The sequence below is a fragment of the Leucoraja erinacea genome, chromosome 8 (assembly GCF_028641065.1).
Source record: "Leucoraja erinacea ecotype New England chromosome 8, Leri_hhj_1, whole genome shotgun sequence".
Taxonomy (NCBI): Eukaryota; Metazoa; Chordata; class Chondrichthyes; order Rajiformes; family Rajidae; genus Leucoraja; species Leucoraja erinaceus.
In genome coordinates, this window is record NC_073384.1 from 49,732,765 (window position 1) to 49,758,860 (window position 26,096).

The 26,096-nt window shown below is 42.7% G+C and overlaps 1 protein-coding gene across 3 annotated transcripts in view; it reads right to left on the reverse strand.

Moving 5' to 3' along the window:
• Positions 1-228: 228 nt before the first annotated feature.
• The window catches only part of mta3 (metastasis associated 1 family, member 3), a 101,744-nt gene continuing 75,876 nt past the window's right edge, over positions 229-26,096 (reverse strand). For 2 of the 3 annotated variants that reach the window (XM_055639665.1, XM_055639667.1), the window contains 7 exons: positions 24,204-24,303; positions 20,180-20,368; positions 16,437-16,511; positions 15,631-15,689; positions 10,100-10,227; positions 2,541-2,692; positions 229-533 (listed from right to left, as the gene is read on the reverse strand). In XM_055639665.1, the coding sequence (XP_055495640.1) occupies positions 294-533; positions 2,541-2,692; positions 10,100-10,227; positions 15,631-15,689; positions 16,437-16,511; positions 20,180-20,368; positions 24,204-24,303 (943 nt within the window). In that variant the 3' untranslated portion in view covers positions 229-293. Of the gene's footprint in view, positions 534-1,887; positions 1,968-2,540; positions 2,693-10,099; positions 10,228-15,630; positions 15,690-16,436; positions 16,512-20,179; positions 20,369-24,203; positions 24,304-26,096 lie in introns of all 3 variants that reach the window. The other variant, XM_055639666.1, reaches the window with a different exon arrangement.

The window sequence follows — 26,096 nt, forward strand, 5'->3', positions numbered from 1 at the left end:
GAAATCTGTACTAATTAATCATACAAATATTCCAAACACTTTATATCATTATTAAAGTATTAAAAATGATATGACTGCACACTGTTGTTTTAATTACAATATAAATTACACACTTTTACAGATATTTTTAACATTTTGTAGCAGACAGTCTTCCTTGAAGTTGCTTACAGAATGACACAAACAGCTACAGAAGGCTGAAGAGCAATAAAAAAAATTCACACAAATAAATAATGTAGTAAGTCATAAGTTCATTTATTGCAAACAATGGGACAAGAAATGGTTGAAAGTTAAAGCTAAGAATTTAAAAAGTTCTTACATTCTGCCTTAACGGCAGCACAGTTAATTGGAACAAATGGTCTCCTTGCTGCCTGTTTCAGCTGCAAAATATCTCTGCAGACATGCCTTGCAAGTTTTGTAAGATGCGTCGATTGCAAAAAGAAAGACATGTGTGTTTTCAAAGTAGACTTTGGACTATCGATTATCATTGGCACGCCTGGCTGACCGTGATGGAAGATGCCTCTTAAATGTGGTTCCTTTATAAAAAATAACAGGAAAAAAACCATAATCGGTAATGTGAACTTATTACATATGGAAAGGTAAGATTGTTACAAACAACAGGCGCTGTTATAATAGTAAATCAATTTGGTAAAATAGAATATCTAACACCAAAATATAAACAAAAATCATTAAGGCAGATGAGATGATGAGCATTAGTTCTCCCATTGCCAATAAAATAGACTGCTGCCAAACAATGGATTTCCTTTTAGCTTTAAGATTCATGCCTGATCAACTTCATCAGTTTATATTTCTGTATTACACATGTCAATTTTGCAACACACACACACACACACACACACACATATATATAAATATATAAAATGAAAAGTCTCATCTTGACCACTTCCTGTTTTCACTGTGCTTTGATTTTAGAAAAAAATGCTATTGCATATGGCTGTGATTTTTGTGGCCATCTTACGCAGAGTTCTCCTCCGCTGCGCAGGCCCCGAGGATTTTCCAATTGATGAAAAATAAAAGACTTATTAGTGTTCAAAAAATCTTGAGATTCTCTCTCCTGTCAATCACTGCCACGAAGGCCACGCCCCTTCCTGTGGGAGGGGGGTGGGACTATAAAACCTGGAAGTGTGGGCGTGGCTCAGTCTGTTTGCAAGATGGCCAGGGAGAGGTCACGCCTCTTTGTCTGAGATGGGAAACTACAGAACACTGTGAGTATGCAATGTACTTGAATAAATGATTTGTTAGCCCTTAATGAAAATGAAATGAGTTGTTTGCCCTGGCCTGTGCTTGAAACTGCAATGGCAATGGAAATGAATTGAAAATGCAAGGAACTGTTTGGCTTGAGCCTGCCCTGTGCTTGAAAGTGCAATGGCAATGGAAATGTACTGAGCATGCAATCAGCTGTTTGGCTTGAGCCTGCCCTGTGCTTGAAAGTGCAATGGCAGTGGAAATGAAGTGAAAATACGATCAGCTGTTTGGCTTGAGCCTGCCCTGTGCTTGAAAGTGCAATGGCAATGGAAATGGTGAAAATGCAATCAGCTGTTTGGCTTAAGCCTGCCCTGTGCTTGAAAGTGCAGTGGTAATGGAAATTAAGTAAAAATGCAATCAGCTGTTTGCCTTGGCCTGCCCTGTGCTTGAAGTTGCAATGTCAGTGAAATGAAAATACAATGAACTATTTGGCCTGCCCTGTGCTTGAAACTGCAATGCAATTGGAAATGAAATGAGTTGTTTGGCCTGCCTGAAACCACTAATTTCGGCCCACAAGGCCCCTATTAGCCGAGAAACCAGTCACTTTTGCCCAAAATGCCATATGAGCCCAGGAGTCTCTTTGGTCTATCAGTAAGTATTCCCCCTGCAAGTATTAAACCTCACCCCAGTATTTTTCTCCCTCCCTTCATTTGCTCCCTGTGAGATCCAGGCCAGGATAGACTTCCCTCCTTCATTGCTGTGATCTGCAGAAAAAGATGAAAAATGTCTAAAATTGATTCTCCACCCTCTCCCCTTCTCTCTCACAGAATCTCTCACCTGTTTTGGGCAGAATCTCTGGCAGTATCTGAGCTGCCAGCCCACCAGGCCTGAGTGACTGAGCTGCCAGCCCACCATGCCTGAGTGACTGAGCTGCCAGCCCAAAAATCTATTTGGCCCACAAACACCCACACTAGCGCTCCAGAATGCCCCCCCCCCCCCAAAGTGACCAGCAATATTGGAATTGGTGGGGAGGTGCAGTATTGCGTTGGGGGATCAGCCCTCCCCTGTGAACATGGGACCCAACGGGTGGGATCCAAAAGTGGGGTGTGAGGGAGGGGGAGGGGGGGGGAGGGTGTGGGCTCACCGGTTCCCGTCCCCGGCTCTGACCGCACTCACCGGCTCTGGACTTGCTCAGTGGTTCCTGTCCCCAGCGCCTGTCGCGCTCACAGCCCCGTCCGCAACACAGCTAGCCCCCGCCCGCGGATACAGCCAGCCAAACGATAGTCAAAAACAAGTATCAACATAATTTGGGAAGTACAAATCTTGTTGTTTGTTACCGAGACGTCATGCGGTGGTGACATTTTTTCTGCTTCTGTTCGAGTGCGCTTCTTCAGGCCTCCATACTTCTTCCAATATATCCAACATAAAGCACATAGTCTACACTGCATAGTAGGCGGTCCCCAGGAAAACCACTGTTGAGACTGTGTGGCTGAAACAGTGCAGATTGAAAAACAAAAATCAATTATTCTAATGATGAAAACCGTCAAATTTGTAAACTTAAATTACAATCTATTAAAATCACAGAATTTCTTAAGACATTGGACTAATTTGATATATTCTAATTTTGTGACCATTCCAATACGTGGTTTATTGAATTATTTTATCTCAGATTTCTATAAACTTAAAACAAAATCAATAATGACATCTTAGTCAGAGACGTTAGGCACAGAAACAGGCCCTTCAGCCCAACTTGCCCATGAGGACCAAGATGCCCCATTTGTACTCGTGCCACCTACACATGTTTGGCTTTAAACCTGTCCCTTTACACATATCCCTTTAAACCATTCCGATCAATATACCTGTCCAAATGTTCTCCTGTGTACCTTTCCCTATTACAGGTAAACATGATAGCACATTTTCCAACATTCACTGTAGATTGATAGCTAATCAACATTCTGACTTGGCAAAATTCCTTTATGCATTTATCTTGAGAAATATTGTCTCAGAATATCACTGGGTACATGGATCAGATTATTATCTATGTATGAAGACACAAGGCAATGCAGATGCTAGAATCTTGAACAAAGTGCTGGAGGAACTCGGTATGTTTAAGAAAGAATTGCAGATGCTGGAAAAATCGAAGGTAGACAAAAATGCTGGAGAAACTCAGCGGGTGAGGCAGCACCTATGGAGCGAAGGAATAGGCGACATTTCGGGTCAGGTCTCTTCTTCACATTCTGATGCAAATACACCCGATCCCAAACAACCCTCTCCTGTAGCTTTCCTCCCGCACACGTGTGTCTTACTGGCCTGTGACCTCCTGGATTATCTCTACTTCCCTTCTTAACTGAAGGAACAATGTTGGCTACTCTCCAGTCCTCTGGGACCTCGCTTGTCACTAGAGAGGACACAAAGATCTTTGTCAAAACCCTCACAATCTTCTCTCTTGCCTCTCTCAAGAACTTGAGATGGATACCATCAGACACTGCAGATTTCTCCACCTTAATGCTTTTCAAGCCACCCAACACCCACTTCCTTGTTGATGCCAAACTTCCTCAGCAAATTAGTATACCCTGCACTGATCTTGCTGTGCTCCATGACCTCCTCCTTGGTGAATACAGATGTAAAGAACTTGCTTAGTACCTAGCCTATATACTCCGACGCCAAGCACAAATTTCCTCCTTTATCCTTGAGTTGTCCTCCCTCTCCTCAGTTATTCTTGTGTTTAATAAACATGAAAAAAAAACCTTGGGATTTTCTTTAATCTGACTTGCCAATAATATCTCATTGCCCCTTTTGACCCTTCTAATTGCGTCCTTGAGTTCTTTCCTGCTCGCTTTATATTCCTCCAAGGCCCTGTCTGATTTTACCTTCCTAAACCCTAGATGTGCTTGTTTTTTTGTTTTTGACCACATTTAGAATCTCGTTGGTCATCCAAGGTTCCTTTACCTGAAACAAGCTGGACCTGAGCTCTTATCGTCTGGCCCTTAAACAACTCCCACATGTTTGATGTGGACTTGCCCAAAAACAACTGCTCCCAATTTAGTCTCCCCACTCCACCAAATAATCTCATAACCCACCTTTTCCCAATTTAGTACTTTCTCCAATGGTCAAGACTTATATATATTCATAGCCGTATTAAAACTTACAAAGTTGTGATCACTGTATCCTAAATGCTCATCCATGAAAACATCAGTCACCTGGCCAGATTTATTTCCAATACAAGTCCCAAGATATCCGCTCCTTAAGTTGGGCTATCCGCACACTCTTGGTCACACCTAACAAATCCTGCCCCAACCAAGCTCTTTGCTTGGAAATCCCATTCAATATTGAGGAAGTCAGTCGCCCACAATATGGCAACCCTATTGCTTTGACATTTTTCCTTAATCCTTCTATACTTCTGTTCTCTGTCTCCCGCTATTGGGAGGCCAACAGTATAGTACCATAGGGGTGATTGCACCTCTTTTATTTTTGATATCTACCCACTTTTTAGCAGATATCCTGTTCTTTACAGTGTTAATGGAGTCAACCAAAATTCAGTAGTTCAAAGATATGGCACAGTAGCGCAGCAATAAAGTTGCTGACTTACAATGCTAGTAATCCAGGTTCGATCCTGACTACGGGCGTTGTCTGTACAAAGTTTGTACTGTATGTTCTCACAGTGACCATGTGGGCTTTCTCAGTGTGCTCCGGTTTCCTCCCACACTCCAAAGATACAGGTTTGTAGGTTAATTGGCTTTGGTAAAAATCAGTGTGTGATGTAGTGCTAGTGTATGGGTATGATTCCTGATCGCGGTAGACTCGGAAAGCTGAAGGGCCTGTTTCCATGCTGTATGTCCAAAGTCTAAAATCCAAATTCACCACAAATACTGCAGTCCAAATTCTACTACGCCTCTACTATCTTATTTATCTTATTCTTGCGACATTAAATCCCTATATAATTTGTTTTTCAATTCTCTTCCTCTACTTCTAAATCCTCCATGGTCTCATCCCTTCTGATGTCTGCAATTTCTACAAGCACTCAAAGATATTTGTGCTTCTCAAATTTCTCAACCAACTTCAAATTATTAATTGCTCCACTTTTGGCAGACTTGCCTTCATCGGCCGTGAGTAATTCTGGACATTGCTTCTTAAATGTCACCTAATTCTCTTTCCTCCTTTAATCATCTCTTTAAAGCTATCTCTTCGACCAAACCTTTAATCACCTGCACCAAGTTAAATTGCTTGGACTACATTTAATTTGGTAATCCCCCTGTGAGATGTCTTGTTCGTTTTGCTCTGTTAAATGTGCTGCATAGATTGAAGTTATAACTGTTGATGGGCCTTTCGACGGTAAAGGAATCCAGGAAAATGAAGATGGGCTATAAAAGTGAGAGTGAGATTGATTAGATGTGACCGTGCCGAATTATTTGAGTTTGCAATGATTGAACAATTGGCCTGCTTCTCTAACGATTATCGGTGCTCATGTTTTGTGCTGCACATTTTTACAAAAGACATAGTGACGTGAAGATTGACACAAATATTTAGAGGATGGTGAATCTGTGGAATTCATTGTCACAGAATGCTGTGGAGGCCAAGTCAATTGATATTTTTATGGTGGAGATTGAAAGATTCTTCACTAGAACGTCTCTCCGGGGTTATGGGGCGAAGGCAGGAGAACGGGGTTGAGAAGGATAGATAGATCAGCCATTTGATCTATCCAAGTTTGATGGGCCGAATGGCCTAATACTGCTCATATAACTGATGAACATATGAATACAGTGCAGGCACAACGCAACAACATATCTCCATCTGCCAGCTTTGAATAATAGACTTCCATTAATCAGAAACTCCAGAGTAATACTGAGAATGTCAAACTAATTTCAAAAACTCCAACGCACACAAGAGAAATAGTCTATCAGCAATGCAATATCATAAGCTCTCATTCACTTAATTATCCGACAGACGTTGAGGGTTCCTAAGTGCAGGCAGAGGTTCAGCCTTCTGCTCTACTGGTCAATAATCCCAGAACACTTCAAGGAGCCCAGAAGGTGAATGGAAAGTGCCACTAACCAGCCAGATGTGTGGTGGCTTCCCTGCAGAAGACCGTGCTCCGGTGAAAGGGAAAGATTCCTCCTAATATTCCAGTCTGATTTTCCACAACTTCTGTACAATGACTATTCATCTACCTAACAATCTCTTAGATAGTTTAGTTTAGAGAGTTTGGAGATACAGCACAGAAACAGGCCTTTCAGCTCAACAAATTCATGCTGTCCATAAATCACCCCATACACTAGCACTATCCTACACACTAGGGACAATTTACAATTTAACTCATGCCAATTAGCCTACAAACCTGTACGTCTTTCGAGTGTGGGAGGAAACCGGAGCACCCGGAGAAAACCCACGCAGTCACGGGAAGAATGTATAAACTCTGTACGGAAAGCATCCGTAGTCAGGATCAAACCCATGTCTCTGGCCCCGTAAGGCAGCAACTCTACCGCTGCACCACCGTGCCGCCCCAAATGAAAGACACCTTTTGCATTTCCATTTTATGTTCATCCCATGTACCTTAATGTTCCTATCCTACTCATTGTTGTCATCAGTCATAAGTGAACAGGGTTTTATACTGCTTCCTCTCAAATAGACATCCTGAAGAAGCACAATTATTGCAACTCATGTACAATAAATACTGACTGCCTTGCTGACAGGAACATTCAGTTTTAAACTATATATACCAATTTTATTTACATTATGAAAGCTTATAACCCTGTCGCCTAAGAGCACAAAAGAAACTTAAAGAAGGTGTCATAGTAAAATTCTATTGAATATCTAAATTACTGTTTCCATTTAGTCCCAAATGCATTCATGTGATTTAAAACATTTAGGTTTAGGTTTATTATTGTCACATGCACCACAGTAAAGTGAAAAGCTTTGTTTTGATGCCTTCCAAACAAATCAGATATACCATACTGTAGCGGCACCAAACGTGGTGAATAAGGCCAGACGTCAGGCAGAGAAATAGTCTATCAGCAATGCAATATCATAAGCTCTCATTCACTTAATTATCCGACAGACGTTGAGGGTTCCTAAGTGCAGGCAGAGGTTCAGCCTTCTGCTCTACTGGTCAATAATCCCAGAACACTTCAAGGAGCCCAGAAGGTGAATGGAAAGTGCCACTAACCAGCCAGATGTGTGGTGGCTTCCCTGCAGAAGACCGTGCTCCGGTGAAAGGGGAAGATTCCTCCTAATATTCCAGTCTGATTTTCCACAACTTCTGTACAATGACTATTCATCTACCTAACAATCTCTTAGATAGTTTAGTTTAGAGAGTTTGGAGATACAGCACAGAAACAGGCCTTTCAGCTCAACAAATTCATGCTGTCCATAAATCACCCCATACACTAGCACTATCCTACACACTAGGGACAATTTACAATTTAACTCATGCCAATTAGCCTACAAACCTGTACGTCTTTCGAGTGTGGGAGGAAACCGGAGCACCCGGAGAAAACCCACGCAGTCACGGGAAGAATGTATAAACTCCGTACGGAAAGCATCAGTAGTCAGGATCAAACCCATGTCTCTGGCCCTGTAAGGCAGCAACTCTACCGCTGCACCACCGTGCCGCCCCAAATGAAAGACACCTTTTGCATTTCCATTTTATGTTCATCCCATGTACCTTAATGTTCCTATCCTACTCATTGTTGTCATCAGTCATAAGTGATCAGGGTTTTAAACTGCTTCCTCTCAAATAGACATCCTGAAGAAGCACAATTATTGCAACATGTACAATAAATACTGACTGCCTTGCTGACAGGAACATTCAGTTTTAAACTATATATACCAATTTTATTTATATTATGAAAGCTTATAACCCTGTCGCCTAAGAGCACAAAAGAAACTTAAAGAAGGTGTCATAGTAAAATTCTATTGAATATCTAAATTACTGTTTCCATTTAGTCCCAAATGCATTCATGTGATTTAAAACATTTAGGTTTAGGTTTATTATTGTCACATGCACCACAGTAAAGTGAAAAGCTTTGTTTTGATGCCTTCCAAACAAATCAGATATACCATACTGTAGCGGCACCAAACGTGGTGAATAAGGCCAGACGTCAGGCAGGTTCAAACAGTAGTTTTATTTAGGTGTTACATGTTAAGTTGGTCCACTAACGTAATCGTCATTATTGCTGTAGCTGAGCGAGTTGTTCTCTCGGACTCAGCTACCTGTTGACTCCCTCGGTCTCAAGGTGAGATAAGCTTAAGTAGCAGGACACTCCCCCTAGCCCATGACGTCACGTGCCAGCCCTCGTAGCTACTGATGAGGGTTCGACCATAAGTGGTCTGTGTATCAGCTGACACCACAATACAGAGATATATAATTAGTTCACACTCAAGTACAATAGTAATGTGGAAGTTTGGATGGATTATGGTGATGAAGGCAGAGCTATAGTCTATAAATAGGAGTCTAACATAGGAGTTGTTGTTGTCTAGATGTTCCAGACATGAGTTTACAGTCTGGTAGATGGCATCTGATGTGGACCTGTTGCGACATTAAGCAAACTGCAGTGGATCAAGAATGGCTGGGAGGCTGGAGTTAATGTGAGCTATCGCCATTCTCTCGAAGTACTTCATAACGGTGGATGTCAAAGCCACTGGACGGTAGTCATTAAGGCACACTACCTTACTTTTCTTAGTCTTATTCTTCTTTGGAATTGAGTTTATTGAGCAAAACACAAAGTAACGCAGTGGGTCTCTGGAGGGCACAGATAGGTGACATTTTGGGTCGGAACCCAATGGTGCGAAACAAGGCATTTTATACCTTGCTTACACACTCTGACTCCAAGTATATGTTGTGTAGGAAAGAACTGCAGATGCTGGTTTACACTGAAGATGGACAGAAAATGCTGGAGTAACGCAGCGGGACAGGCAGCATCTCTGGAGAGAAAGAATGGGTGACGTTTCTGGTCGTGATCTGTCTTCAGACTGAAGTCTGAAGAAGGGTCTCGACCCAAAATGTCACACATTCCTATTATCCAGAGATGTTCCCCGTCCCGCTGAGTTACTCCAGCATTTTGTGTCTATCCAAGTATAAGTTCCCTCCTTTACCCTTGAGTGGTCCCTCCTTCTCCCTGGTTACCCTCTTGTTTTTATGTCCACATGAAGAACCGTAGGATTTTCGTTATTCTGACTCGCCAAAGACACGGTGGTGCAGCGGTAGAGTTGCTGCCTTCGAATGCAGCGCCGGAGACCCAGGTTCGATCCTGACTATGGGTACTATCTGTACGGTGTTTGTACGTTCTCCCCTTGACCTTCGTGGGTTTTCTCCGAGATCTTCAGTTTACTCCCACACTCCAAAGACGTACAGGTTTGTAGGTTAATTGGCTTGGTAAATGTAAAAATTGTCCCTAGTGGGTGTAGGATAGTGTTAATGTGCAGGGATCGCTGGTCGGGATAGACCCGGTGGGCCGAAGGTCCTGTTTCCGTGCTGTATCTCTATCTCTAAACATTTCATGGCCCTCTTTGACCCTTCTATTTGTCTGCCTGTTTGCTTTATGTTCCTCAAAGGGCTTGCCTGATTTAATCTTTCTATTTATTAAATAGGCTTCCTTTTAATGTGTTTAAGAAGGAACTGCAGATGCTGGAAAATCGAAGGTGCACAAAAATGCTGGAGAAACTCAGCGGGTGAAGCAGCATCTATGGAACGAAGGAGATAGGCAATGTTTCGGGCCGAAACGTTGCCTATCTCCTTCGCTCCATAGATGCTGCTGCACCCGCTGAGTTTCTCCAGCATTTTTGTGTACCTTCCTTTTAATGTGCCCTTCTTGCAAAGTTTATATATGTTTGCAGCATCTTCTTAATAGAACTTGCTTCAGATCTTATGGTAAAATAATTTAGTTTGGATAGTACTCACCGTAACAACTTTCACATGGTCGGCATACACTCGAGTTCTGGTTTTGGTGAATCATCTCTCCAACTGGACCATTCACTACAGCAGGCTTTCCATTGATGGTCGATATCTGATTGGGATTAGGTTTATTGCTAAGCAAAAAAAAAGTAAACTTTTGTTTATTCATTAAAAAGTTAAGTATTGCAACACAAATCATTCACCAGAATACATATTTGTTTTGGGATGAACATGTAGCAACGTCAGTTGGAATTATGTCCAGCATTAAAAGTTTTTGTCATTGAATTCAGCTCTGCTCTTACAATCATGAAATTAGAATTTAAAAAAATTAAAACTTTCAAAGTGCTCAGGACCCTGCTACAGGTAATGACTGCTCCACAAATGAATCCAATTACATTGTGCTCAGCTCGCTGAACAAAGGAAACTTTCAAAGGAGAAAGCAAGATAAGATGTTGTCAAGCTTGAAAGGGTTCAGAGAAGATTTACCAGGATGTTGCCAGGAGTCGTGGGACTAATGGAGAGGTTGAGCAATCTAGGGCTTTATTTCTTGGATGAGGGGGATCCTAGAGGTGCACAAAATCATGAAAGGAATAGATCGGGAATAGTCTTTTGCCCAGAGTAGGGGAATCAAGAACCAGGGGACATAGATTTAAGGTGAGGGGGGGAAAGATTTAATGGGAACCCAAGGAGTAACTTTTTTACACAAAGGGTGGTGGGTATACGGAGCTGCGGAGGAGGCAATTGAGGCAGGTACTATCACAATATTTAAGAAACATTTAGACAGGTACATGGATAGGGTAGGTTTAGAGGAATATGGGCCAAAAGTTGGCAGGTGGGACTGGTGATGAGGCATGTTGGTCCAATCCTTATATGCCTGCACATAATCCATATCCCTCCCCTCTCTACATATCCATATGCCTATCCAAATGACTCTCAAATGCCACGATCATATCCTGCTCAACCACCATCGCTGGCAGCATGTTCCAGGCACTCAGCGTCCTATATGTGAAAAAAGTTGCCCATCCCACTTTCTTTAAACTTTGCCCTTCTCACCTTAAAGCTATGCCTCTAGTTTTGATTTTTCCTCCTGGACAAAAGATTCTGGCTGCTTACCCTATTCTCTACCTCTCATGGTTTTATATACTTCTATAACGTTTACCTGCAACTTCTGGTGTTCAAGAGAAAACAAACCCTAATCTGTCCAACCTCTCCTTGCGGCTAATACTCCCTAATCCAGGCATCATTCTGATAAATCTGCTCTGCGCCACTTCCAAAACCTTCGCTTCCTTCCTGTAATTGGGCAACCAGAACTATACATAATACAAGCCCACCACCAATTTTCCGGCAACTAGTGGTCCGGCACCTCCTTTAATCCAGACAAAATTACAAGAATGCACTTGAAATCTCCCCCCCCCCCCCCCCCCCCCCACTGAATATGTGGTGCCTAGGCCGAGTGAGGCGGCCAATCTCAACCTCATCGGCACTTCTGCGCAGATCAGTGGGTTGAATTTGCCCCGTGCAGCTAGCGCTTTGGAACTCCGGCCCAGCTGGAGCCTGCAGATCTATTCCCATAGCCGATTTCTGCGGCCGTTTGGTAGGTTCAAATTTGCCCATACACATCTGTTGCACTGCTGCAAGTAAGAAGTTCATCGTTTGGGACATATAACAATAAAACACTCTTGACGGGTTTTTTTTTTTTACAAAAATCTTATACTTTTATAGTCATTGCGACAATCATTTTTCACTCCCAGTGTATTTAATTAGGTGTATCTGAATCCCACAACTGGCACAGTGAGATTTACACAATGTTGACTGCCTATCCAATAGTTTAGCCAATCTACGGTTGAACTAGAGTAAATACTCTGCTCTAGGGTTTTTTCCAGTGCTGATGGGTACCTAGCAACAATGAAAGAATAAAAATCTTCAACAGAAATAGTAAATGCTGGGCATATTCAGCAGATCAGGCAGCATCAGTGGAGCGAACAGCAGAGTCAATGTTTCAATATACAGGTGCACAACCTTTTATCCGAAAGCCTTGGGACCAGATACTTGTCGGATTTTGGACATTTTCGGATTTCCGAATGGAACATTTTTAGCGTAGATTAGGTAGGTAGCGCGGGCTGCTTGAAAAGTCTGGAGCAGCTGCCTCCTCCCCGGTGACCGGGAGAATCATTGTAAATCATTGTATAAATGTTAGTCAGTTAGTTTGGAGGGATTTTATGATGTGGTGGTGGAGTAGGGGTGAAGGGGGAAACTTTAATTCTTAGTCCCCTACCTGGTCGGCGACTCCCAACCTCGCGGAGCTGGGGGCTCCGTCCGGCCGCGGGCGGCACCGGTTGGAGCTCCGACCCCGGCAACTCGACCCCTGGCTGCGAGGCGCTCCAAATCCAGCGACGCTCCGCGAACGTTGGGAGTCGGCGGCCACAGCGCTCCAGAGCTTGCCGCACGGCGACCCGGTAAGGCATTGCTATCCCAGCGCTGCGACGCCGCCGACTCCCGACATTCGCGGAGCTGGGGCGTCCGGCCGCGGGCCGCGCAGGATTTGGAGCGCCTCGCAGCCAGGGGTGGAGTTGCCGGGGTCGGAGCTACAACCGGCGCCGCCCGCTGCCCCACCGGCCACAGCGCTGCAGAGCTTACTGCACGGCGACCCGGTAAGGCATTGACCGCTCCCCGCCTCTCCGACCAGGTAGGGGACTAAGAATTAAAGTTTACCCCTTCACCCCCCCCCCTTCACATAAAAGCCCTCCAAACTAACTGACTAACATTTAGGCAATGATTTACAGATGTTTAAGTGTCTCCCCTGTCTCCAGGGAGGAGGCAGCCACTACAGTAGTACAGACCTGGGTTGACCGTGGGTCGTTTCGGGTCAAGTTTGGCGCCAAACGCGAGCTTTGGTGCGCAGACGACATCTGGAAAAAATGGCCGGTTTTCGGAGTTTTTCGGTTTCCGGAACACCGGATAAAAGGTTGTGCACCTGTAATAACCTTTAGTCAGAACTAGCTGCTGACGTCTTCATGAAGGAGTTGTTAAATTGTAAGCCAACATTAAATTAGAAAAAAACTCCACCAGGTCTGGTATTCCTCATATAACATGTTAATGGGAATTTGAAATTAAAACTAAGTACAGGTGCACAACCTTTTATCCGAAGATCCAAATAACGAAAACCTCCGAATAGCGACATTTTTTCGGTCCTTGAAGAAAGGTCCTTGAAAACGTTCACCGAGGGCGGCCCGCAGAGGTGACAGCGGAACCTCCGGTCGGTCCTCGAAGAAAGGGGAACTAAATCCCCATTCATAAAAGAGAAGGTGAGGGTATATTGCGCGGGAGGGTTAATAATTGACAATATGCTGCTGCCTGCCCGCTGAGTTAAAAAGTTCCCACGGTAGACTCACGATACACAGTGTATCGTGAGTCTTGCATGGGAACTTTTTAACTCAGCGTGCAGGCAGAAGCAGATTGTCGCTCCCTTCAGTTTCACCCCACCTACACCCCTCTGCTTCCCGGCCATGTGTGTGAACCATTCCCTCCCCTCTCCAGCTCCCCGCTCATTACACCGGCGTGGGGGCTTTGTACTGTCTTCACGTCGCGATGCTAGCAGCACAGTGCCAGTCACCGGAGACGTCAGGACCAACGGAACACCGACCCCCAGGCCCACTGCAAGCACGGAGATCCCAGATCAGCAACTCCAGCCCAGCCCCGTTCCAACTCCAGAGGAACACGCTCCCCGTAGGGGCAGAAGCTGATGGTGTGCAAGAATAACGTCTTGTTCTTGGGGTCGTGCAGCTCGGGCTGTGGGCAAACTGCCACTTGTCGCCATAGCGGCCCATCGGGGAGCGGATTCCTCTGGAGTTGGAGGGGGAGGGGGGTATTATGCTGTTTGATCGCCCCCTACTATTCCAGGGACAGGGAGACAGGACGTTCACCGAGGGCGGCCCGCAGAGGTGACAGCGGAACCTCCGGTCGGTCCTCGAAGAAAGGGGAACCAAATCCCCATCCATAAAAGAGAGGGTGAGGGTATATTGCACGGGAGGGTTAATAATTGACAATATGCTGCTACCTGCCCACTGAGTTAAAAAGTTCCCACGGTAGACTCACGATACGCAGTGTATCATGAGTCATGTGTGTGACCTCATCCCTCCCCTCTCCAGCTCCCCACTCATTGCACCGGCGCGGGGGCTTTGCACTATCTTCACGTCGGCGATGGCAGCAGGCCAGTGCAGTCACCGGAGACGTCAGGACCAATTGGACGTCGACCACCAGGCCCACCGCAAGCACGGAGAACCCAGAGACCCACAGCCAACAGCAGCCCAGCCCCGCTCCAACTACAGAGGAACCTGGGTTGCCGATGACGGGGCGCAGCTCGGGGTGTCGTAGGGGCCCATCGGGGAGCGGGTTCCTGTTGGTCCTGACGTCTCCGGCCACCTGCTATCCTCCGGGAACTGTACCGCCCTTGCAGGAGAGTGGGGTTGTTTGCAGTTACAGAGGGAGGGGGCTAGGGCGGTACAGTTCCCAGTCTCAGCTCCAGTCCAGGGGGGTGGCCGGAGACGTCAGGACCAACGGGACAGCAAGCACGGAGATCCCAGAGACCCAGAGACCCAGAGCCAGCAGCAACTCCAGCCCAGCCCCGCTCCAACTCCAGAGGAACACGTAGGGGCAGAAGCTGATGGTGTGCAAGGTGTTCTTGGGGTGGCGCAGCTCGGGCTGTGGGCGAACTGCCACTTGTAGCCGTAGCGGCCCATCGGGGAGCGGATTCCTCTGGAGTTGGAGGGGGAGGGGGGTATTGTGCTGTTTGATCGCCCCCTGCTATCCCAGGGACAGGGAGACACAGCATATTTTTAGACTGGTGGGCAATCACTTCCAAAGTTCTGCCCACACAGTCAGTACACCTCTCCTACACTGCATTTCATACAAACATTTATTCTGCAAGAAAAAACGACATTGAAGACTCAAACTCGCGACCGAGTAACTGGCGGGATCAAGGCGCAAACTCGCGACCTTGCGGATATGAGCCGAGCACTCTACCACTGAGCCAGCCAGCCATTAAAATCTACGCTAAAACATTTCCATTCCGAAGACCGACAAATTCTGAATTACGAAAAGTGTCTGGACCCAAGGCTTTCGGATAAAAGGTTGTGCACCTGTATGCCAGAAATACTTAACAGGTCACGAATCAACTGTAGTTAGTGTAAATGTCTCTCTAAACTGTAGAGTGAAGAGTAAATATTGCTAGTCAATGACTTATATCATAGTGATCAGGCTAACTCAAACTCAAACACGTTGGTAATGTATAATTAGTTGAACACAAATTGTTGGTCTACATTAGAATGTGAATTTTCTTTACATTGATCACCAGCAAAGCATAAATTCTTAATTAAAAATGAGTGAGTAAATGGAAGAGAAAGGATACAATGTTGTAATGAGGGAAACAGGATTTGTTTGCAATTTAAATTAAAATGTTCTCAGATGTATAAAGATCTTACAAACTACATGACAACATTTCACCCATTACATTGGTACCCTGGTTTACAGAAACTTACTATGTTGGAATGTACACCTGTTTCAGTTTGCTCTCCACCTCCGCTGCCTTCAACCGTTTCTAAAATTAAAAAAAATATATATAATTTAGAAGGAAATTGAAACCTGTACCCAACATTGCAATTTATAACAAAAACAAGAGTTATATATCAGTTAACAGTTGTCCATTTAATGAGCTCTTGGGAATACCACCAATTTCTACAGATGTGCCGTAGAAAGCATTTTATCAGGATGCATCACAGCATGGTTAGGGATAAGTTCTTGATTAGTAAGGGTGTCAAAGGTTATGGAGAGAAGGCAGGAGAATGGGGTTGTGAGGGAAATCAGCCATGATTGAATGGCGGAGCAGACTCGATGAGTCGAATGGCCTCATTCTGCTCCTTTGCCTTATGAACTCAACCCAGTGATATATTGTCCATCAAAATGAATGGGAGTAAATGTGGCCCTAACACAGATTTCCTGCACAAATTAAGCCTTGCGTGAATTAACACAATAACTCTACCACAATGCATGAAACTGGATATCAACAATATATTGTAATTTTACGTGTAAATGAGGCATAATCATTTATTCAGCTCGGGAAGCTTAGAAAAAAAAGAAAATCACCACTACTATTATTCTCAGATTATTTTTTTAAAAATAATTTATTTAAAAAAATGTATTAACTTTGCAAAGAAGATGTTGTGGAAATTCTAATCTAAAGTTCATATGAACAAAATTCTCGGAATATGTGTGTGTGCGTGTCAATACAATATCAGTTCAATAAATTTTAAAAAGTCAATAAGACAAAACCGCCTTTTTTACTTACCTGTTGCACATATCTATCTGTTGTTTTCCACATGTAATAGTATTCTATGATACTTGTGAGTGACTTCCATGGAAGCTGTTAAAAAGATATTGACTATTACACCAAACTACAAATCAGTGCAGAATTTATTCTAATCTAAATGTCTTTAAACATTAACCAAACTTTCAAAGTGAAGAATAAACATGTTGATAGCAGCAAAATGTGGGTATAATGGAACGGTGATCATGGCAATGGGGTAAACTTTGGTTTATGTTTCACAAGGTTGACTTAACTTTAAACACAAATAATCTGAAGTATTCTGCTAGCATTGTTAAGGCATCAGGTGGGTGCAAAAAAATGGAAATCAAGAATTTAACATTGTGAAATTGGCCAAATACTTTGGGAGCAATCACATGAAGATGCACCAGCAAGGAATATTGTAGAGAGTCAAGTCAAGTCAAGTCAAGATGGTTTATTGTCATGTGTCCCTGACAGGACAATGAAATTCTTGCTAAAGGATTACAGAAAGATAAAGAGTTACCGAAGACTGGTGATGTGCATTAAGAATGTTATGGATACATTGGAAAGAAGTAATGTTCCAGCAGGTAAGGTCTCAGGCGGCAAGCATATCATTGCAAAATGATGATGTTTTCAAAGACTTTGCATAGCAAGAAAAACAGCTTGGGTAGCGACTGGAGAAAATAATTTTGTGTGGGTGATGGTGACAACAGACTCTTTGCAGTTGGGGATAATGTTGGTCTAAGAGTGTCCCATAACAGATTACCCCACGACCATGTGGCCCATAATCTTATCCAAAATTAGCAATGCATTGGCAATGGTATCATTATGTCCACCTCTGATGTGGAAATTGTATCATAAGGAAATGACTTAAAGTGGAAATGGGACGATGGCCTGAGATTCAGTGACAGAAATCACATGAGACATGTGTCGCGTGTACTAGCATCAGAACAATTAAATTCCTACTTGCTGCAGCTTTACACGCTCATGAACGCAATAACACCCAACATATAATAATCGATAATTTAATAATGGTAATACAAAGTAACTAAATTAAGTTTGTAGTACAACCACAAATCGCAGTGTATAGATCATAGTTGGTGAGGTAGTGGTTAATGAAGTGCGCTATTCAAGAGCCCGTTGATTGCTGTGAAGAAGCTGTTCTTGAAATCGGTCACAGTTCACAAGCTCCTGTACCTTCCCGATGGTAGTAGTGAAATGAGAGCACAGCCAGGGTGATGTGGGTCTTTAATGATATTGCCTGCCTTTTTGAGGTAACATTTCTAGTAGATCCCGTCGATGGTGTGGAGGTCAATATCTGTGATGGAACAAGCTATGTCTTCCACTCTCTGTAACCTCCTTTGTTCATGGGCATTTGAGATACCAAACCAGGTGGCTTTGCAACCAGTCAGTATGCTCTATATGTACACCTGTAGGAGTCCTCGGCGCCATACCAAATCGCCTCAGCCTTCTAAGGAAATAAGGTGTTGCTTTGTGATTGCATCAATGTGCTGGGTCCAGTACTGATCTTCAGAGATACTCTCTCCCCTGCTAGTCAAAGCCCATCGATGGGCTTCATGGATCCCTGGCTTTCCCTTTCTGAAGTTCACAAAGTTGAAAATATGATTGTCATTCCGTTAGCACTTAGATTATCGATCTCACCTTTTGTACTCTGACCTGTTATTCATCCAACAACGGTGGCAGAGCATTGAATGTAAAGATGGCCTTTGAGCTGTGTATGCCTGAACAGTCATGGGTAGAGAGTGAGCTAAACAGGGATCCGAGTACACAGCCTAGAAGTGCTCCTGTGTTGATAGATATTGAGGTAGAAATACTGTTACCAATTCATGCTGATTGTGGTCTTCCCATGAGGAAGTTGAGGATCCAATTGCAAAGGGATGCGCAGAGAGCTGGTTCGCTGAGTTTGATGATATGTTTGGCGGGGACAATAGTGTTGAACGGCAAGCTGGTAGTCGATGAATAACAACCTGATTTACATGTTGATGTTGTCCAAGTGTTCAAGAGCAGAGTGAAGAGCGAGTGAGATCACATCCCCTGTAGATCTGTTGAGACGGGAGGTACAGGTCCTTACCTCGGCAGGAGTTAACATGAAATAAACAACCACTCAAAATCTTTAATCACCATAGAGGTTCGTGCCACTGGTCGGTCATCACCAGGCATGTCGCCTTATTCTTCTTGGGCAATGGCATTACTGATGTCCTTTTGAAGAAAGTGGGGACCTCGGACGTCAGCAATAAAACATTGAGCAGGTTCACAAAACTCCACCCAGTTGGTCAGCGTAGATTTTAAGAATGCGGCCTGGTACACCACCGAGGCCGCTCACTTTCCGAGGATTCAACCTCGTGAAGGACCCTTCGACATCGACCTTGGTGATTGAGTTCAGTGTCGCCAAGGGGTGGGGGAGCACAAGAAGGTACATCAATGTTCTCACTTTCGATACGTACATAGAAAGCATCCAGCTCATCCAGGAGTGATGCATCTAAAAGCACTTTCTGGTCAGTCAAATTGGTACACGCACATGTGGCTGGTGTGGAAAGTAAACTTAAAATTGCAGCAAGCATTCACAGAAAGGAAATCAGTAGAGACAGAAGGTTAAAAGTTTAAAAGTCTAGATGGAAAGGTGAAAACCCATGATAAGGAATCAAGCACATTTACTCTTTTCTTACATTTCCTCCTCCTTCCAGTATGCTTCTTTCCCAAAATTATTTAGTTTATTCTCCCTTTTCTATTTTCCTTTGATTCCCATCTCCTTAATATGAGGAAAGTGTCAGAGTAACTCAGCGGGTCAGGCAGCGTCCTTGGAAAAAAAGGATGAGTGACGTTTCAGGTCGGAACCCTTCTTCAGACTGAAAATAAATGGGGGTGGGGAATTGGTGGTAGGAAAAGGCCAGACCAAACCAAGGGCCAGCAACAGATGACCAAGGAAGGGTGGAAACCTCAATGGCCCATTGTTGCCTGGAGAAGAGGTGATATCGAAGGGTTACAAGTTTTTTTTTATCAGGTATGTATCCACTTGATGGTGCTAATTCTCTGTAGCTCAAAACATTGAAATGTTCTTGTTATCAGAGCAAATGTGTGAAAATAACTTAATTCCTGCATTATTTCACAATTTTTATCAATGCGTTAATGATATAAGAATAAATAATTTAAGAAAAAATAATTCCGCAGCGGTTGTGGAGCGGTAGAGGACACCACGGCTATGCTTGGCCAGGCCGACCCTTTGTCACTCAAAGGGTGGTGGGTGTATGGAACAAGCTGCCAGAGGAGGTAGTTGAGGCTGGGACTATCCCAATGTTTAAGAAACAGTTAGACCGGTACATGGACAGGACAGGTTTGAAGGGATATGGACCAAACGCAGGCAGGTGTGACTAGTGTAGCTGGGACATGTTGGCCGGTGCGGGCAAGTTGGGCTGAAGGGCCCGTTTCCACACTGTATCACTCTATGACCCTGCATCGCCAGCAGGACAACGGGCCAGGTCGAGAACCCTGCACTTACAACAACTGGGACTTGAAAATGACACCAAATCTGGCAACACTGTATCCTGCCTCAGTGTACTACTACTTATACACTCGCACTGTATCTGACACGCTTATCTAAAATGGATCTAATTGCTGATATATAGTGATACTTGTACTGAACTGGATCCAAAAAAATATTTCACTGTACCTCGGTACATGTGACAATAAAGTACCATTGAACCTTTGAAATAATCCTATGGTCTTACAAAGTCTTGTCGGATGTCATTGAAATCCTTGCCATACTTTTCCAATGCTTCTTCAAACAAGTTCGCTTCGGACGCTGACCATTCTTCCATTTCATCTCTGCAGAGAATAGGACCGCCCTGTGGTACTAAGATGTTGATTGCCTGTGTCAAGTCATAGTTGTGCTTGTGTAAAGTGTTCATTGCATGGAACTGATGGAAGAAAATACAATTAAAAATAGATACCAGAAGTGATACAAAGAAAAGAGAAGACACAAATTTCCATTATGATGAAGCATTCAAAAGTAAAACAGAATGATGTAATTATCCTGTCTGATCTCTCTTGACATTGTTCACAAGTAAATAAATAAACAGTCACATTTCAAGTCAAGGGTGGATAAAGAATGATATTCAGGATAGCTGGAGTGCAAAGCGCAAGGTGAATTTATCCACGACTAACAAGAGGAGAATAAGACACTGGTGAGCAAGCATTTAAAAAGTTTGGGAGAATGGAAAACAGCAAAGAGCTACTAAACATGTTTGTGGTTTAAAACTACTGGAACTCAACTAATTGAAAATTAAAACTATAGGGGCAGCATGGTGGTGCAGCACTAGAGTTACTGCCAAACAGCGCCAAAGACTGGGGTTTGATCCTGACAATTGTTGCTGTATGTACGGAGTTTGCACGTTCTCCCTGTGACCGCATGGGTTTTTCCCAGGTGCTCCGGTTTCTTCCCACACTCCAAAAACTTAGGTTACTTTGGCTTTGGTAAAAATTGTAAATTATCCCTAGTCTGTTGGATAGTGCTAGTGTACGGAGACAGCCTGGACTCGGTGGGCCAAAGGGCCTGTTTCCGCACTGTTTCTCTAAACTAAATTAAAAGCAGTTCAGTTTTCTTGCATATGAAATTCTTAGTTTATTTCCTGTTCAAATATTTGATCCTTATTTATGCATGTTTTTTTTTCTAAAGCAGCAGCAAGACCAAACATTCAGAGAGTAAGCAGGACTTCCTGTTGACAGACCAATTATATCATTTCATTAAACCCAGAAGAGGCTATATATGCATAATTTGAAGAACTTTGTTTACCTTCTTGCTAGGCACATTACAATTTAACATTTAACAGTTAACCCACTTTGTTCAGTCTTCAGAGAACTGATCAGATTTCAAACTTTGGACTTCTAAGACATGCTCACAAACAAACCATTTGTTTAAAGAAAGTGTTAAAATAACAATGTAGAGCAACCTAATTATATTGCTCATGAATTATCTAATTTATGCCCTTTCTGGTCTTGATCCTGTTCCATAGATTCTCAATGGAAGATGAAATAATTATATTTCACTTATCTAGCCTTTTTCATTTAATTTTAAGAACACCAGCCAGTAACCACCATTAACTGGGGAAGGGTTATGATGTGGCTTCCAGAGACAAGGGAAGGAAACATGTCGATACATGAGGTGGGACCTTGGGGACAGAATACTCTGGACAATATAGTCTATTCAAATGCATAATTTCTCTCAATGTATTCAGGGGCTGCTGAAGTCTTCTCCACCTTCCGAGCATTTGCACTTTGCCATTCAGTTTAGACTATTCAGAAATATTTAATATTTTTGGTGTGTATTATTTTTATACTTTTCTCATCGTCACGTTTTGGTCTTTGCGTTTTTATCATTTTGGTTGCCCGCACAAGAACTTTATGCCATTCGATTTATTTTCCTGCAGCTTTTTAGTTTTATTCCCATCTCATTTTGAACAGTTTAACAATGAGTTCCAGATCAGAAGAAGAATGCTTGAGCTGAAATACAATTGATTCATTTCCATTTCTCCATTGATGCTGCCAGACATGGTGAGGATTTCCAGCTATTTCTGTTTTGATTAACCGAAAGGGTGACTAGCATATTGGAGCACTATGCCAAAGAAAATCTACTTAAGCTTAGATTGACAATGCCAAAAATATTTTGCTTTGTAAATTCAAATCTACAAACATAGACAAAGTCCAAAGTTTAGCAGAAAGTACAACTCATTCATTCAGATTAGGCAGAAATGCCTCACACAATTACGTTTACACTCCTAAGTTGTTATTTGAAAACCGTAAATTATTACTTCCCCATAACAAAAGTTTGAAATATATATATTTTGTTTAACCCACCTGCCTGTGCTTGGTCCTTATCCCTCCAAACTTGTCCTATCCATGTACCTGTCTAACTGTTTCTTAAACATTGGGATAGTCCCAGCCTTAACTACCTCCTCTGGCAGCTTGTTCCATACACCCACCACTCTTTGTGTGAAAGTTACCCCTCAGATTCCTATTAAATCTTTTCACCTTCACCTTGAACCTATGTGCTCTGGGTCCTCGATTTCCCTACTCTGAGCAAGAGATTCTGTGCATCTACCCAATCTATTTCTCATGATTTTGTATACCTCTATAAGATCACCCCTCATTCTCCTGCTCTCCGAGGAATAGAGACCCAGCCTACTCAACCTCTCCCTATAGCTCAGACACTCTAGTCCTAGCAACATCCTCACAAATCTTCTCTGAACCCATTCAAGCTTGACTATATCTTTCCTATAACATGGTGCCCAGGACTGAACACAAAATTCTAAATGCAGTCTCACTCAATACTCTGACTGATGAAGGCCAATGTTCCAAAAGCCTTTTAACCACCTTATTTACCAGCGACTCGACCTTCAAGGACCTCTTAGATCCCTCTGCTCTACGTAGATGGGACATATTGGACCGTGTGGGCAAGTTGAGCCGAAGGGCCTTTTTCCATGATTCTATATCAAAAGATTATCTTTAAAGCCTCTCCAATTAAATCCGCAACCCTAGATAATTTGAGGTAGCACAGCATTTAGATTAAGTCGAGTTGAGTTTATTGTCAAATTACAGTGAGGTACAGGTACAATGAGATGATGAAGGATCCATGCAGGTGACATATTTCAATCTTTGTAAATCAATTCCCTTTGTAGATAAACATGCTTTAAGACCCAAATCCGTATCTAACCAAGTGGATTATTGATATCACTTCCCCCATATCAATTCTTAAGATGTTTCCATAGACCTGGGAAAGGGATGCATAGCCCAGCACCAAATTTATAATGGCAATATATCTTTGACCCTAAAACGTGTACGAGGAAAACTGGCGTGATCTCACTTGGAAGATGCCAGCCATTTAATGCCTTTTAAACGTGATCAGCAAATGAAAATTGCAAGATAAGAATGACCTTTCAACTATTCAAGCAATTCTGTCATTGCTTTAGACCAGGGCTGATTGGCTCTTCAACTTCATCCATTGGTCTTGAAAGGAAACAATTAATTTCTATCGTCAGCTTTGAACGATAACAGCTGTCCCAATTTCTATCTTGAAAATGTGGATTGGTCTCAGCATCAATGAAATTCTACTATCTGTAGGATGGCGAAAAACGTTTCTTGATTTCATTCCAGATGCCAAAACTAAACAAAATGCCGTTTTCACCAGATTTCTTACTGTTGCTATATGCTCTAGACAATTGTGAACTAATTTTAATATTAAAATGCTTGATGTCCTCTGGCAATGTGTCGTGCCATAAGCCAGGTATGTGTGTATGTATGCACGCAAGCCTTACGGAATGATGACATGACTCAATTTTCCTGGCAAGACCACCAGCATAATCAAGAACGTCTTTTACCCCGGTCACACCCTCTTCTCCGATCAGTCAAGAGGTACAAAAGTGTGAAAACATACACCTCCAAATTTAGGGACAGTTTCTTCCCAGTTGTTATCAGGGAAATTAATCATATTATCAACAATTAGTGAGTGACCCTGAGCTACCATCCACCTCATTGGGCTATCTTTAATCAGACATTACTGGACTTCATCCTGCACTAAATGTTATTCACTTTATCATGTGAATGGCTGTGGATGGCTCGATTGTAATCATGTATATTCTTTCCGCTGACTGGTTAGCACGCAACAATAGCTTTTCACTGTACCTCGACATTCGTGACAATACACTAAATTCAGCTGATAAACCTTGGATAGCAAATGGAAAACAATACTGAACTTACCAGAGTAATGTCCCTTGAAGCAGCTGCTGCACTCATGTGTAAACTGGGCTGTCTGACAGAACTGCTACAATCCAAAGCTCTAGCAAACGTACCCACAGCGCTGTCGTGGAAAAGAGACGAGGGAAATGGTCAAGGAGTTTATTATTTATATGTTATGTAAGGACTTATTATTAGTAGGTAAACAGGAAAAATTCTATGTTGCATCTGAGACATCATACACAAAGCTTTCAATTTGAGTAGGATTACAGTACAGAAATATACCATTCAGTCCAACCTGTCTGACGTCCTCCTGACTTTCCTCATTAAAAAGCCATAAACTTTTCCTCTATTTCATGCTCCCTCATACACTTGGACATTCTCCCTTTAAATGTATTCATAGTATTGACTTCAACTATTCCCTGTGGTTAGCATCAATGTAAGATCATGAATAATTTCCAGACCTCCTTTATGTTCCCTGCCACACAGTTGAGACAAACACAAAAACATTTCTTTCAAGGTGCCAGAATACATGCACTCTAATTGTGTTGTCCAATCTGAATGCAGGCCAGATTTATTTTTAATTCAACTATGGACAAATTAATAGCAAAAGATCCCTGGCTCTTCTGACTAAATTCCTTATAACGGGAACTTGTAAAATAAACTGAAAAACAATTATGTACCCTAGCATCGTTTATGTTGCTGTGCTGAAAAATAAGACTGGCCAATTTATTGATATTTAAGATTTAATTCCTCACAACAACGAAATGCCTTTACAACATATTTTGTTTGGATGTCTATGGTACAAAAAAAATCAGAGAAATGCTTTGGCGTAGATCATTTGGACCATCAAGTCGATGTGAGGAAACCCATTAATCCTATCTTTAAGTTGGTTCTTTGCAGCCTTGTAAAACATTCCCAAGTGTTTATCCAACTTTTTTTTGAAGAAACTAATTGATTCTGTTTCTGCTTTTCACTCCGCTTATATAGTTTATCCAAAATGTTGGACTTTAATTTCTGATCCTTGAAACATTAGTAAAGGAAACATATTTTCTTTATTAACCCTATCTGTCATGATCTGGTACAGTCTATCAAGCCGTCTCTCAATACTCTTTGCTCCAAGCAGAAGAACATTTCCAATCCAACCTTACCACTGAAATCTCTCATACTGGGATGCCAGTTTGGAGCTCCACTCCAGAATTGTCACACCAGTTCTAAATTGCGGTGCCCAAAATTGGACTCGTACTTTAGTTTGCCTGAAGAGTGCTTTGCACTCAACATGCCATCTGTATTTGTACTCTGATATCTCACTTTTATTTGCAAGTGCAGGTGCAATTATAACTTTTCACTGCACTTTTTCAACCAATTTTACCATAGTTCAAAATTGAGTCCGTTTTAAATTGAGATACTTATAATTCTTAAAGTACCATCTAGTGTAATGGTAGGTTGAACATAGACTCACGGTATCTCAAATGGGGAGAAATTAAACTCAAATGCCTTCAAATTTGATTGAGGAGGTGGAATGGGTTGGTTGGAGGTGGGAAAGAGTTGTGAAGATTAGAGCTTGCAATTGGGTTGCTGGCTGTTGGTGTCCTGGTTGAAGATGACTTTCCTCCAATTTTATTGGGCCACACTCTCAGAAAGCTCAGAATCACACAGTGGAAATTTACTTCCTTGAATGAAATGGACTTGGCAAACATTTCTACCTGCCAAATTCACTATCATCTTCAAATTTGCCTCAAGATATCTCAAGGGCCCAAGATTGTGTCAGGCTCTTGCAACATATGGCCCACATGTAAGACTTGCATCAAGTTCATTGGGTCACCTCTGTCTACATTGAGATATCAGTAGGAATAACCAGTTGCTGAGCTTTGTGGCTTTGGATGACTTCCCAGTTTACAGTGCATGATCAATATA